General features: G+C 33.3%; 1 protein-coding gene across 10 annotated transcripts in view; it reads left to right on the top strand.

The window, feature by feature from the left end:
- Positions 1-1,105, top strand: part of LOC126374140 (transient receptor potential cation channel trpm) — a 323,537-nt gene extending 322,432 nt beyond the window's left edge. For all 10 annotated transcript variants that reach the window (XM_050020602.1, XM_050020606.1, XM_050020604.1 and 7 more), the window contains one exon: positions 870-1,105. Coding sequence is in view for 1 of the 10 variants with exons in the window: in XM_050020600.1 (XP_049876557.1) it covers positions 870-961 (92 nt within the window). In the remaining 9 variants the exon portion in view is untranslated. The remainder of the gene's footprint in view (positions 1-869) is intronic.
- The last annotated feature ends 12,977 nt before the right edge of the window (positions 1,106-14,082 follow it).

Below are 14,082 nucleotides of genomic sequence, written 5' to 3'. Positions count from 1 at the left end.
AGTGAGACTTACAGTGCAATTTGTCAAAAAAGTTAATGTGACATGGTACCAAAGTGCTCGTGACCGTTTATAATAAAAGTTTTTTTATTTAATTTTGTTTCTTGGATAGTTTCGGACATTCCTTCATTTGCTCGTCAATGTAAAGATATTACTAGATGTTAAGTAGATACTTCAGCAGTCTTTAGGCAAATATTAAACGTAGCAGTATTTAGGGTAATGTATTTTCATATCATCTATTTTAATACCATAAACGGAATTAATACCATAAGAATCTATGGTGCTTCTAAAAAATCTGGTAAGTCATTTAACTATTATTTTTAACAGACTAATACTGCCTGAAACTAACTAATTAGAATTAAGTGATGTCTTTTAATATGTTCTAACGGCGCAATTTCAATCAGCATAGGGTTTTATAAGCACGATCGCCCAATTATTATGTTGGCTACCCAACTAATTTATTTTTAGTAATATTTTACTATGAAATTTTTTGTCTCTCTGCTACGAACTATACTAAAGATTGTATAAGTACTCCTCAATTTTAATTAATAAAAAATAATAAAATTAGTTTTGGGCGAAAGAAAGAGGAAGGAACGTTAAGCCGTTGGTCCCGGTTATTACTTACTGACGTAAGTGCGTACTTGTTACATGAGTCACGTCAGGGCGTTTGTCGGCTCAATGATTTCAACATGGATAACATTTTACAATAGCTTCAATACGCGACAAGAATTTGATCTGTCAAAGCACGTAAGCTAGTGTTGTGACGTTCATTAGCATAGTGATGACAATGTATCAGTCGAGATTATGCTGATCGATTATTTTCTATCTAAAAGTAAGTATTTTTTACTAAAGTATTTTTTTCTTCCTAACAGAAACCGTAGTTTTCGACATCAATGCAAGAATAGACTACGACGATGGAGACATAATAGTGCCTGAAGAAAGTATCACCAAACAAACACATTAAAAGGCTACAAGGACCGAGGCACAAGAGTATTAACTTAATTAAGAAAACAATTAGAGAAACACCAAAAATTACTGTTAATCTTAAAAGTTAAAGCGTTTTGAGACGAAACTTTTCCAGTTTTCATTGTGAAGGCCATTTTTGGAACCCCTTTTCGGTGTTAATATCTTTCTATATGACTTTCCGACTGTTTCTTCTGTGTGATGTATTTGTAGACTGATGGAACTCGATTCTAAAACTAATCATATCGACTTGAAACTTCAAAAATGTATCCTTAGATACTTAATCTTCATAATAGTTTTAAAGGGGGAGGCAATGTGCGACTGAATATGCTAAAATCGCCTAATTTTTCTCTTCATTTTTGCTTCTAAGGTTTCAATTACCTTATTTTTTCCTACGTTTAGAGATCCGTGCGTTGCCTCTTCCGTTGAATATCTACTAGATTTACATTTCAATTACCTTATTTTTTCCTACGTTTAGAGATTCGTGCGTTGCCTCTTCCGTTGAATATCTACTAGATTTACATTTCGCTGTAAATATGCTAAGTGTATTTTTAAAAATATTTTATCTTTAGATACATGGTCCAAAACATGTCGTTTCATACTTAACTTATATTTATATTAGTACTTAGAAATAGTCGTGATGGCTTATACGATACAAAAAGTAATGAGTGCGTATAAGTCAGTATTTGATTCTACAATAAATACTTAGTCAATATTAAAAATAGTGTACAGCGTTATTTAAAAGATCACACACACTACGTATTAATGAAGGTGAATGCGCACTTAGACGCGCCGCAGGAATCGCGCGCCTACGGCCAGGCGCGCACTACGAGTTTTTCGCCGCGCGGCAGAAAAAAGCAGCGGCATAATGTCGCGCTGTAATTCTCTACCAAACAGTTTTAAATTGTATTGCGCGCACTTGACGGCAGAGCCGCCGCAGCGGCGCAGTATTACAGTGCGACATTATGCCGCTGCTCTTTTCAGCCGTGCGGCGAAAAACTTGTAGTGCGCGCCTAGCCTAAATCATCGATTTTTATAAATCTTTGTATGAAATCGTATGCATCGTCGCGCAGCTATCCGCGCCGCATGACCCGCATTATGCCGCAATATGCAGTGACTTCTACGCGTGCGGCTCCTGCGGCGCGTCTAGGTGCGGGTTCACCTTAAGAAACCAAAATTATAATAAATCCCTCAAATGACAAAAAACAAGGATTAAAAACACACAGTCAGCGATTCAAAATCAGGCGCTTAACTTGCGAAATAATGGGTTTAGGTAAAAAATCTGTATATCTTGTAAATCTTGCAAAATCATTTGGTTGATTAATAGTTGGTAGTGCGTGTGGTCACTAATGATACAGACGTAATAAGAACTAAGGAATCTAAGAAAACTAAGTGAAAGACAAACGACAATACAAGTATTAGTACTCACTGTGTATATACTGTTGTCAAAAGTTGACCATGGTCAAAATATGAGATTGATCATGGTCAAACTATGTAATTTACCATGGTCATACTACGTAATTTATCATGGTCGAACTACGTATATAACCGTGGTCAAACTATGAAATTTATTGTGGTCAAACTATGTAATTGATCCCAGTCAAACTATGTAATTGACCGTGTTCAAACTATGCAATTGACTGTGGTCAAACTATGAAATTGATCGTGGTTAAACTATGTAATTGACTGTGGTCAAACTATAAAGTTGACCGTGGTCAAACTTATGAAATTAGTACTGAAGTTGATATTATAGCTTAGATTATATAGTAGATGCAGCTGACAGAATACAGTTATGTAATAGAGTGGCTACAATACATTACAGTTCCGTTGCGTCGTTGCAACGCTATCATTTAACGTACTGAGTGTTTCGACATTGCAAGGCATCGTGTTTAGTGATGTGCCGTAAAAAGGCGCAAAAGTTATGATAAAAAGAACTTTATTACTTAGCCTATAAATATAGTATAGGCAGGATCGGACTACAAAAAAAGAACAATTTAAAAAAGCAGCCATTTTTCTTTACATAACAGAAACATTCCCGGGGACGGCATATCACTAATCGTGTATAACATCGGAGCCTTAAAGCCACTTCTTTCATATTTCATAAACATATCTACAAAATTATGTACTTAATTGGATAACATTAATACACTTCCGAACACAAGTATCGAGCCACCCTGTGTTGTAATTTTTAAAGGATTATATCATAAAAACATAAATTGGTTAAACAAAAAAAAAGTATGCAGATTTGAAGCTTTAAATCTACATAAAAACTTTTCGTTTAACTAAACATTTTTTTTATGATATAGTCCTTTAAACATTATAACACAGGGTAGCTCGATACTTGTGTCCGGGAGTGTATGTTTTAATGAAATATTTTTTATCTTTCTCTCAAAAAAATTAAGCCCAATAAGCTTTCACAAAATTATAGCACTGAATGTATTTTTTATATTTGTCTTCTTCCAGTTGATAAATACGATACGTTTAAAAACGTCATTTCATTTAATTAATATTTAATTAACATTGTTTTTTTTTAAAGATTCCCAGCCCTATGAAATGATAGTGACGATATTGGGCCGTATTTGTCATTTCATTATTAAAGGACAAGTATAAAAAATAGAATATGCATTATTATTATTAACATCCTATTTTTATTGAACATGTTACATATCACGATTTTACTCACTATTTATGTTAATAGCTACTGTTATTTGATTTGAATGAAAACGTAAAAAAAGTTTGAGAAAGTAGTCAAAACCGAGACATGGTTTTTATCATGTCGTTAATTTAAAATGTGGTCATTTAATAGGAACTTTTTTTTTTGGAGACTTCTCGCCACGGCCGAATATGGCTGGAAGCATAAATATATACTTTTAATTATAAAATTTTTGACTGTAATTTTTGGTCATTTTTCATTAGCCAAAGCCAAGTATTTTTTTTAATCTACCTTATTTTCTGCTTTATCTAATTTGTGACTAAATATTTAGAATGAAGACGAAATAGATTTTAATATACAGAGGTCAGTATAATGCGATTTATATTTACACCCTGAAAGTCAAAGATGTCTGTTATACGATACAAGTTTTTATACCCGAATAATAATGGTCATCACAATGTGTTCAATTATACCAAATATTTTGTGCAACGTTTACCAGTATTTATTCTTTTTGAATATGTACATAATAGAAAATGGAAATCAAATAATGAATGTATATATTTGTTAGATAAAAATATTTTTTTATCAAGTGAGCTATGTAGCTCATGCACAGAAGACACTCACAACCTATGTAGGTTATGAGTGTGAATTGTCTTATAAACTCGGATATCTAAGTATGATGACAAATATTACTAATATTATATCTAATCAATATTAAAATAATGTCTTATTTTGCGTTCTTTCTTTTATCATTTAAATACTCATACCACTTTTTATTCTACTTTTTTAATATTTTTAATTATTGAAATAAAATATATTATATATTAAAATTAAATAGCTCACTTGATAAAATCAACAGATGCAAATATTTTACAATTACAAATTTTAACAAAATCATCTTTTCATATCGCAATTGATCAATTTAAAAAAGATATTTTAGAAAGCAATAATGAATTGTCTGTAAATAGAAATTTAATATAATAATTATCAATTTAAGAAGTATTCGGTGTACACAAATGGTTGAAGGAAAATAGTGTTAAGTATTACTGGTTTTGTTTTAATATACATAGACGATGTTATCATGTTATTTTTATTATACATTATGCCCTTGAATGAACGTTAAAACAGTTTCCGAACGGAATTTAATAAGCAAGGCTCCATTGTCATCAAATCGAACGACTATTAATATAATACATGGCAAGTTCGTTTTATACAGATTTTTTAAATAATTTTATATACTTAAGTAGAACAATCTTCCGTTGATTGTGTTATGTTATTAGGTACATTCAAAACCTCGCTATTATATTTTTCAAAAGACAAACGTGCAATTTTTGTTACGAAATATCCAGGAAAAACAAGCGTGCGCAATCTAAAAAAACTTAAAAATCTTTTATTTAAGTTTTACTAAATTGAGAGATATTCGTGCACATTGATGTGTCAAGAAAGAAAAAAACTAGCTCTTCACAATTCTTTCTTTTTTAACCTAAATAACACGAAAAATATTTTTCCTCTCCATAATAACGTCTGGTCTATACTACCTGCATTTAGACTCTCAAGTGGTTTATTGTGCATGCATTGTCTCATCACCTCACGGATCATAATATACCTAATGAAGTAGAGGAAAATGAAAAAGGCAGTCTAAATGACCATAATGTGACAGAAGTCATACTTCAAACACCAACTGTGCTAATGAATAGAGCGAATTACCGAAGTCTATTCGGGCAAAGGCCAATGTGTGAATGAAAGCTACAATAAAACTGTAGTAAAAGCCCTACACAATTATTCTAACGCCCACACAGCCGTTCATTCAATAAAATAGGGTTGGCAATGTCGGCATGACATTTACGACCGCCTACACAAACTGTGCTCGGAACTACGTTGGAAAAATATTTATGCGAAATAAGTAATACTTTTTATAAAAAAAAAATATCGGAACACTTTCTCGAATTTGTATTCAAAAACAAAAATAATTTTAGTCTGTAAAATTTTAACACCCACTGCAGGGCACAGGCCTCCCCTCTGGGCTCACTTTGGATCAGCGTAGTGGAGTATGCTCCATACCCCCTCCAGTTGATTGAAAATTTTAAATACGTCAATATTATAAAAACCTTGTAATACCCAATGTAAATTGATATTTAATTTTTTATTCCCTTATTCGCACCGATTCCCACTGACGTACTACAGAGATTGGTAGTCTATTTGTTTATACGAGATCAATATTTATTCATACGAATAAACTACGAATTAATATTTTTCTGATAATTCATACGAAACATAAACTTATTTGATGAGAAGTGTACAGTCATGAGTAATATCTAGTACCCACTTTAGAAAACCCTGTCGCACTATCAAATTTGACATTTAATGAGACTTACGGTCTAATTTGTCAAAAATGTTAATGTGACATGGTATCAAAGTATATGATATGAGTACTTGTGACGTATATGCAACCGCCTAATCCTGAATCATAGTGGGCCCCCATTATCAAATTAGAAAAGGGCAAACTCGTCTCTGGGCCCAGTTTAAGTCTGGGACGAGATGTCCCCCAAGTCAATGTTAAATGCCCACACACAGGCCACTCTTCAACCGGAATGGTTTTTCATACTCCACTCGCTGCTCCACTGCGGGTTCGTAGAGGTGTTTAGAGTATAGATGTAAGGCCGATTTAAAACCATTTAAATCAATCCGTTTAAAACGAAAAAAACCGTTTAATACCGAAATCACCATTTATTTCGGTTTAAAACGGCTGCTGTTGTTGACGTTTTTATTAATTATAACTACATTTTCTTGATTTTACCGCGGTAGGGATATAACGGAGTACCAATAAATTGTGTAAATAATTTTTGAATGTGTCTTAAGCGTACTGTTATTGATAATAATTTACTTTGCATGTTTAGCTCTATGAAGTTTAAAACACAATTCTTTTATTGTTGTAGGCGAGTTTTCTACGGTTTAAAACAATTTATTTGGGGTTTAAAACGGCAACATTTGGTTTAATACGTTTTAAATCTGTTGTTTTACATCTATAGTTTAGACTAGGAGCTAACACATTTTTCAAAGTGACAATCCAGAACTAATTCATAAGTCTGCGGAACTTCTTCCGTGACGAGTCGTTTCTTGGGCTGTCTCTTTCACACTAGGATGTGGTCTATCTTTCTGTCCTGCTTCCACACATACCACACTGTAAAGCGAAGAAGTAAAAAATACGATAAATTAATCGCTCAAATTCATTTATATCTAAACACCAAATGAGGGACTTTCCATTCGGCGTTCCCCAAAAACACGATAGATGGCGTTGCTAAACTTTTTTCATGGATAACAGACATATGCATCTTTTATCTTTGTTTGGGTATAACTGATGACCCTTTTTATTACACTAAGGTACAATTACAATTTCCACCCATTATTATTCTGATCAAAATAAAGAGAAGCAATATAGGTAGCAATATCACTCTATACATACGATCCAAATATAAAGCAACAATTAGTTTTATATAATATGCTTCTGCCTTTACATTACATTTTTGAATAATTATGTATCCCAACAGTAATGAGAAAATAGGTAATTATCAAGTTAAAAGTTAACAACGCCATCTATCGTGTGTTTGGGGAACGTCCATTGGAAAGTCCCTAATTGCTTTTAGAATATGAAACAAACGTAATTAGAATAATAATTACGTATTTGTAAATAGGTGAAAAATGATATTTTATATAGAAATTGATTGAAATGAGTGATTGCTTCCATAAAATAATTAGCACAATCTTTTTATAATAATTTTGATTAAATCTCCAATCTTTTTATCTTAGCACAATTTTGTCCGATCATCCTGATTGGAAGTTTTTGATTGTCTACATCTTTTGGTATTCAGAGTGATAGTACTTCGTCTGTGTTGTATAAAATTATGTACAATGATACAATAAATATATTTGTGATATTATAGCACTTGTTTTATTTTATACTTCCCAGTATTCATATCAGTTATTTATCACGATCATTTCATAAATCGTCAAGAAACAAACAAGAAACGTTTATTGAGAAGCTGTGTAGGTACATACATGCAGGTGTCAAACATTATAAATTTGTCTCAACAACATGTCCATGTCGGACGTACAATATTATAAATAATGTCAGTATTAAACATCAAGGAATTAAGTAAGTACCTAATAATTAGTCACATTATAAACATTTGTCAATTTTAAATATCATTTTAATTGAAAATATTCATTCAAGTCATAAATTTCCTTATCAACGAGCCAATTTTTTAGACGTTTTTTTAAATGTTTTACCCTCTAACAATTTTATTTCGGTGGGTATGTGATTGAAAACTCGAACGGCAACAGACGACACAGACAAGACAGACGTTTGAAACAGACGTACCTATACGGCCAATGATGATGATGATTATAGTAGGCGAGGACACGGCTCACCACCTATCACGTTGCCGAAACAGAAAGCTTGGTAAGGTACTTAGTTAATTTTACGATGGATGTATCTCTGACTACTCCATTGAGAGATTTTTCAGATGACTTTCCTACAGAAAAATACAGATGGCGCTGTACAGATTTTTTTTTTTATTTATTTAATAACAATATAAGACCATTTACAATTTTAAAGACATTCGCCAAACTGAAAGACAGTTTGTTGGCGAAATCATGCACTCATTACTTATTTACTTATATCTATTACAGCAAGTTTTAAACTTAATTCTTAAATGCTACAAATCTACCAACTATTCAATATGTTCATCAAATGACTTCAATAAAAACAGCTTTAATTTAGTTTTAAAGGTTGGCTTACTACAACATTCGTTTTCGAACTCAATACTATTAAATATTCTTGGAACAAGGTATTTGCCTTCGTTAACCTTCTAATTTCACGGATAATAGACGTATCTTTTATCTTTCTTTTTGGGTATAAATAATGACCCTTATTATTACACCCAGGCACAAAACATCTTCCTCCAATTATTATTCTGATCAAAATAAAGAGAAGCAATATAATGTAGCAACACAATCATACGTATCTGATTCAAATATCAAGCAACAATTATTTTTATACAAGGTGTGTTAGTGACATCGTAACGAAAACTTTGAGGGATGATTCAGCCCATGATTCTGAGGTGATATCAAGTGGAATTTTCCGAAATGTATTTTATTTCATTTTTATTATTAATATTAATTTTATTTTATTTATTAGGACATTGATCATTTTAATTTTATTTGATTTTACATAATTTAATTTATCTAATCTCTCTCTCTCTCTATTTAAGAGCTGTGCTCTTGTCGGTGGAGTAACCGCCATTCCTCTCTTCTTCCCGCCAAAACCTTCACCTCCCGATACGACACGACCTGCACCTTCTCTTTTATTTGTTTCATAAATGTTATCCTAGGTCTACCCCTTCCACTCTTCCCTTCAATTTTTCCTTCTATAATGTTTGTTATAAATGAATCGTGTCGTATCAGGTGGCCAATCATATTTCCTCTCCGGTTCTCTATAGTCTTCAATATGGTTCTCTAATCGTATGGTTGTTATCTAATCTAATGTACTTATAATTATGGATATTAATCTGAAATAAATAATTTGAATTAATTAATTATTTTTAATATATATTTTTTATTAATTTGTTTAAATAAAAATTCAATTTGGTAATAATTTGAATTTTAATTTGAATATGCCTCTGCCATTAGATTTGTGTACCCCGAGCAATGAGAAAATAGGTACCTAATTATCACGTTAAATCTGAACAGCGCCATCTATATATTTTTAGGCGAACGTAACCTGGAAACTCCGTCATTGGGATATAATCGTGAGCTTAGCTATCTTACTTCCTTAGCTTAGCTAACTTAGTATGTGCAGCATAGAGAAAAAAAAACATGGATGCTAAGTAAAACAGAGTCCTTCACCGTACTAGAAAAGGTCCTGGGGGGTTAAAATGGCCACATCGGAGCAATTCATCTCAGAAAGCAATATTGCAATTTGACATTTGCGCATATCAAACAAATGTCAAATAGCAATATTGCTTTTTGTGAAAATTTAGCTTATTTGCTTTTGATGAACCCCCGCTTTAGCGCAACGTACCTAGTGCGTTTTGAAGGTATGTGACCTAACCTGTATAGGGCTGCTCCTACTTCATTGACTCGACTAACTAGATTATACTTAGAAGGTAAGTACCTACTCCAGGCTACGAAAAGGACTGGAGTAGTGAAGCTTTTCGATTCTTTTCTTTCTTTAATCTTTAGCACAAAAAGCAGTGGAAAATTTCATTATGTGAGAGCAAAGTAAGTGGCGAGAAAAATCCCTTTGATATTCAAATCGAGCTTTCAGCTCACAGTCCCGAATTCCGCGCGACGTATTGGATTGTCAACCAGAATTGATGTTTGCTTTGAAGCCAATTTGAATTTGTATTAAAAATAATATTGGACGATACTTCTCTAGTAAATGATGAATTCATGTTTCGATCATAAATGATTATCACGTGCTCAGCGGAGAAGGCAAACATGAAGGAAAACCCACATTCCCGAGAAATGCAGTTTTGGAGATATGTGACCTGTTTGGGCTGGTTTTCCCTTCGCAGGTTGGAAGGTCAGACAGGCAGTCGTTTCTGTAAAAACCGGACCTGTCAAATCTTTAGGTTAGGTAAGCGGACCGTGTGAAGAACGGGATAATGCTAAGAGGATGATGACTTCTCTACTAAATTAGAAGTTAACGGCTTCCGTGTTCCAATTGTTGAGAGTTGAGCTCACGAGCCGGGGTCCTAAATTCGATTCCCGGTGAGTAGACGTCTAACAAATAATCACATTGGAGACTGCCTCGCTTTAGTCAGGACATTACCGGCTGATACCACCTGATTGTTTGATAATTAAGATGACTTCGTGCTTCGTAGGACCCGTTAAGCAATCGGACCGGCTACGTAGGTACCTATGCACTGCATGGTTATATCAGCCAAAGGAATAAACAATCCGCTTAGGATTTTTATATACCTAACCTCTGCATTCTGTTTTGAATATTTTTAAGTTTCGCTTAATACCACCCAGCAAAATTTCAGAGATTGAGAATTTAATGCTGTGATCCTTCCCTGCACTATTATTTCACCCCATTTTATCCTCTTGTATTTTCCTTTTTAGAGTTCAAAGCTATTCTAAACCTTAAAGGAAACGGAAGGGTCTGCGTAATTAATTTCTAAGTTCCGAAAGGAAAAGGTTCAGCTGCAAACTCCCGAAGCCTACCATTTTTTTACAAGTGGGATGAAGATAAGTCGCGGCAAATCTACAACAGGTAAGTAAGTCATATCAAAAAAATTAAGCAAAATTAAAAATTTTGAAAAACCCACGACGTTAAAAATCTCATCGAAAAAGAATAAAATAACTCAAAACCCCCGACTTAACCCAATTATTATGTAACGAAATATTATATATTATTAGACTTAAAAATACTTTCTAAAAAGAGTTGATATCTCGAGACATCGGTAATAGATATACTTAAGTACCTAAACAATGAATATGGATGTTTACAGTTTTTTCCTAACGTGTCTGTTTCTCGAAGATATACTTAAATATAGCGATAATAATTTTACCATAATACATAACCCAGGAATATCCGTCGGGGGCTGCCTTTTCTATATGAAATTTCAACAAAAAATTAATCATACTCATAAGTGTATTTTATGTCGTCGTTAAACATCTACAATTCTTCAATAATTGTATTCACGTCACTAGAAAAACTTTAGCTGGGTTAATGGCAGCCCCCGACGGATATTCCTCGGTTATGTATTATGGTAAAATTATTATCGCTACATTTAAGTATATCTTCGAGAAACAGACACGTTAGGAAAAAACTGTAAACATCCATAGACGGTACAGAAAACTATCGCTCAAAGGACGTTATTATGTCGATCCTGACGTCCTGATCACTCTAGCTACAGATGCCAATCAGTTCGCGACAACAAATACTTCAGGACCCCGATACCGCCCCCTACCGGCGTGATCAACGATTTCGCGCATTTGGCGCTTACCGCTATCGACCCACCAAGGTCGATTTATTCTTTCAATATGATCCCCTCAGATGGGGCCCTGAGCTGAGGTTCGCGCCCCACTGGGCACGCTCAGGCCTGTTGTTTTATATTTTGTACCGGGTGAGAGCCCTTAGTGCTCCCCGTGTGTATGGCCAAGTAGGTAATCTACAATAAGTCACGTCAAAAATAATAATAAGAAGAAGTTGCTTTGAAGTTGTAGTAGCTCTTGGTTTAGTACTAAATAACTAAATATATAAAGAGGTCCAGGTGTAAATATATAAAAAATCGATTTTGTTTCACAACGAATTCAGGGCATCTTTCAAGACTTCTAACTACTTACTAGGGAATGCCCGCAGTGGTTTCTATAGCTAGATAGCAAATACAACGAATACCCCCGAACAAAGGACCATTTAACAGACTAGACGCTCAAAGGCAGATCGTTAACGATCGCTACAAAAACTTTTGTAGAGAAGGCTAAAAAAAGTAGTTTCATTTTAGTAAAACGTAAATGTAATACATAATTAAGTACATACATATATGCTTATGAATATTAACTACCTACATATATGTAACAGTATATTGTTAAGATACGTCTATACGATGCCGTCTAAGAACGTTGATTAAATATTAACACTTAATCAACGTTCGCATTTGCTTTGATTTTAAATTTAATATTTATTTAGGTAGGTAATCGGAAGGTAATGCGAATTTTCCTTCAAATAAAAAAATATATGTATAACTCAAGTCAGAAACACAATTTGTATTGAATTCTTAATCTTCTGCTAAAATATTTTTAGAGCATTTTTTTACTTATTGTAGATTGGCCGCAAATGGCATTAAATACTTGGCCGGACAAATGGGGAGCTGACGGCTCTCACCCGGTACAAAATTTAAGACAACAGGCCTGAGGGTGCCCAGTTGGGCGCGAACCTTGCCTCAGGGCGTCGTTTGACAGGAAAATATTTAAAAAAAATAATCGACCCTATTAATTATTGGTTTGTTCAATTAAACTAAGAATTTAATTAATTACTAAAATAACAGTTTATTCGCACAATAACTCAAGACAATAGAAACCCAAAAAAAGTTATTAACAAAACAATATTGATTTCATAAATTGTTTTTTTTTTATTTAGTCAAATTGTTATTGTTTATTTACATTGTCAGGAATTCTGGCTACCATTACATATTACGAGTCCCAAAATATAATGTTCTGTAATTACGGATCATATCCATATCCAATAATATGAATGAATTATGTTTATTTGATTTCATAGCAGTCGTTTTATTTTCATAATGAAGTAATTGCTCTGTCGAAAATAACAGGCACGTTATGTTGTGGTTTATTTAATTAATAACAAGTAAATTAGTACAGCCGTAAAAATTACGTAGTTACCAGGTACAGAGAAAAAATGTAATTTAAAAAAAATAACCTGACTCCAACTTCTGTCTAATTATCATCACCAATCAATCAATCAGTCATCACTAATTTAATACCCGTGGGAATTGAACCCGTAAACTTGTCGAAGAAAAAAAAGTAAATAATAAGAAATAATATTTTGTTTTCATACAATATTAGGATCTACATTCTGAATACAGAGACTACGGAAGTCAATTATTAATAATTAAACTATAATAATAATTATCTTAAATAATACCTAATTAACCTAATTAGCCTGATATCTGTGAATAAACCTACGTTTAAGGATATTTTTCGATAAGAACATAATACAAATATGCAATTTAAAATACTAAAAGTAAGTTATCAGAAATGCTAAGTATAATATCTAAAAGCCCCGAAGCAATTAAGTATTTAAAAATTTCGCCTGGAAGGGTTTCCAGTTTGTCCCGGTCGATGGCACCCTTTTATGACCCTCCATTAGATGTGCTAACGAGAGCCCCATCAATTCAACCGATTCATTATACCTGCCACGATCCAGGAAAATTATATTTCATAACAGGCTTTTCGCCCGCGACTCCGTTCGTGGCCTTTTTTCCACCCCTTTTCATCCCCTTGAGGGATGATTTCTGGAATAAAAACTATCTTACGTTCTTTCTAGGGTCTCAAATCTATCTCCATGCCTTTCTTCTAAATTAATTCAATACAATACAATACAAATATACTTTATTGCACACAACATACAAAACAAGTTTTACACACATGCACGAAAGATACAGTACAATCTGGCGGCCTTATTGTTAAGCAGCAGCAGCAATTTCTTCCAAGCAGCATTAAGGCAGTTCAATATAAAGCGTGACAAATTAACAGACAAGACAGTTACTTTCGTATATTATACGTAATATGAGTAGAGTCGCAATTTCGCTCCCGAAGCGGGTTTTGGTCGCGACTTTCATTTACAACGTGCATTTTTTACCCTTCACTCAAATCAATATACTTAGTACCTATATTGTATGATACAATACACGCCCGTAATCCCGAATGGTCCCAACAAATCAGAA

Source organism: Pectinophora gossypiella, chromosome 17 (assembly GCF_024362695.1).
Source record: "Pectinophora gossypiella chromosome 17, ilPecGoss1.1, whole genome shotgun sequence".
Taxonomy (NCBI): domain Eukaryota; kingdom Metazoa; phylum Arthropoda; class Insecta; order Lepidoptera; family Gelechiidae; genus Pectinophora; species Pectinophora gossypiella.
Note: the sequence above shows the minus strand (reverse complement) of the source record. Positions and strands in the feature narration are given on the sequence as shown.